The 980-nt window shown below is 48.6% G+C and overlaps 1 protein-coding gene across 1 annotated transcript; it reads right to left on the bottom strand.

The window, feature by feature from the left end:
• Window positions 1-82: 82 nt before the first annotated feature.
• LOC100575894 (histone H1A, sperm-like) lies at window positions 83-837 on the bottom strand. The gene has a single exon (XM_003248975.4). The coding sequence runs from the start codon at window positions 746-748 to the stop codon at window positions 134-136; it is 615 nt and encodes a 204-aa protein (XP_003249023.1). The 5' UTR covers window positions 749-837; the 3' UTR covers window positions 83-133.
• Window positions 838-980: the final 143 nt, after the last annotated feature.

Below are 980 nucleotides of genomic sequence, written 5' to 3'. Positions count from 1 at the left end.
TACTGCTTACAAAATTGTATGAAAAATATTTAGTGAAAGAAGTGCAGCAAGTCATATATGATATGTTAAATAAAATTGGTGGTCTGAAAAGGACCGTTTTAAGGAAGGAAGAGGACAGTATTTTACCACCACCCTACTTCTTTTTGGGGGCTGCGGTTTTCTTGATTGGAGTTTTCTTCGGTTTAGGTTTAACAGCGGTCGGCTTTTTCGCCTTGGCCGGGGCCTTCTTCGGTGCAGTCGCCTTGGGTTTGGTTGCAGCGGCCTTTTTCGCTTTTTTGGCTGCTGGTTCACCGGCCGCGGGTTTCTTGGCGGCTACGAGCTTCTTCTTCTTCGGCGTTCCGGCGGCTTTGACTTTTTTGACGATTGATTTCTTCTTTTTGGCTACAACGGCCTTTTTCGGCTTGACCTCGGCGACGGGCAACTTGAAGTGTCCCGAAGCGCCGGTTCCCTTGGTCTGTACGACGGTACCGTTGGCGACGGCGGCTTTCAAGAACTTCCTGATGAAAGGCGCCAACTTGGCGGGATCGACTTTGTAGTTGGCGGCCAAGTATTTCTTGATGGCCGGTAACGACGAACCTTTCTTCTCCTTGAGCTCTTTGATGGCCGAGGTGACCATCACGGCGGTGGTCGGGTGCAACGCGACGGTTTTCTTGACTTTGGAAGCCGACAACTTCTTCTTGGCGGGTGACTTCTTCGCGGCCGGCGATGCGGCGACTGGAGCCGGAGTTGTAGCAACGGTGTCTGTCATGTTGAGGATGAAATTGTTCAGGTAACAATTTAAAACTATGGATAATTCGACTGTTGGTTGCAGTGATACCGAACGTTTTGAAAAACGTGTAAATATATACAGTGCACCGTACCAACTAGTAAACCAGCTTGATTCGCGTCGTCCTCCGAGCTACGGTTGTACAAACATTTTTCACAATATCTCAACGGGAAATGCTGGCAAAATCTGGCTTTGAACTTTTTGGAAAGCTAAC

The sequence above is a fragment of the Acyrthosiphon pisum genome, unplaced genomic scaffold (genome assembly GCF_005508785.2).
Source record: "Acyrthosiphon pisum isolate AL4f unplaced genomic scaffold, pea_aphid_22Mar2018_4r6ur Scaffold_18330;HRSCAF=19006, whole genome shotgun sequence".
NCBI classification, from domain to species: Eukaryota; Metazoa; Arthropoda; class Insecta; order Hemiptera; family Aphididae; genus Acyrthosiphon; species Acyrthosiphon pisum.
This window is presented reverse-complemented; position numbering and strand designations above follow the sequence as displayed.

Bases quoted from the DNA above. Each gene is read 5' to 3' on its own strand.
- LOC100575894 (XM_003248975.4), bottom strand. From the start codon at position 748: ATGACAGACACCGTTGCTACAACTCCGGCTCCAGTCGCCGCATCGCCG.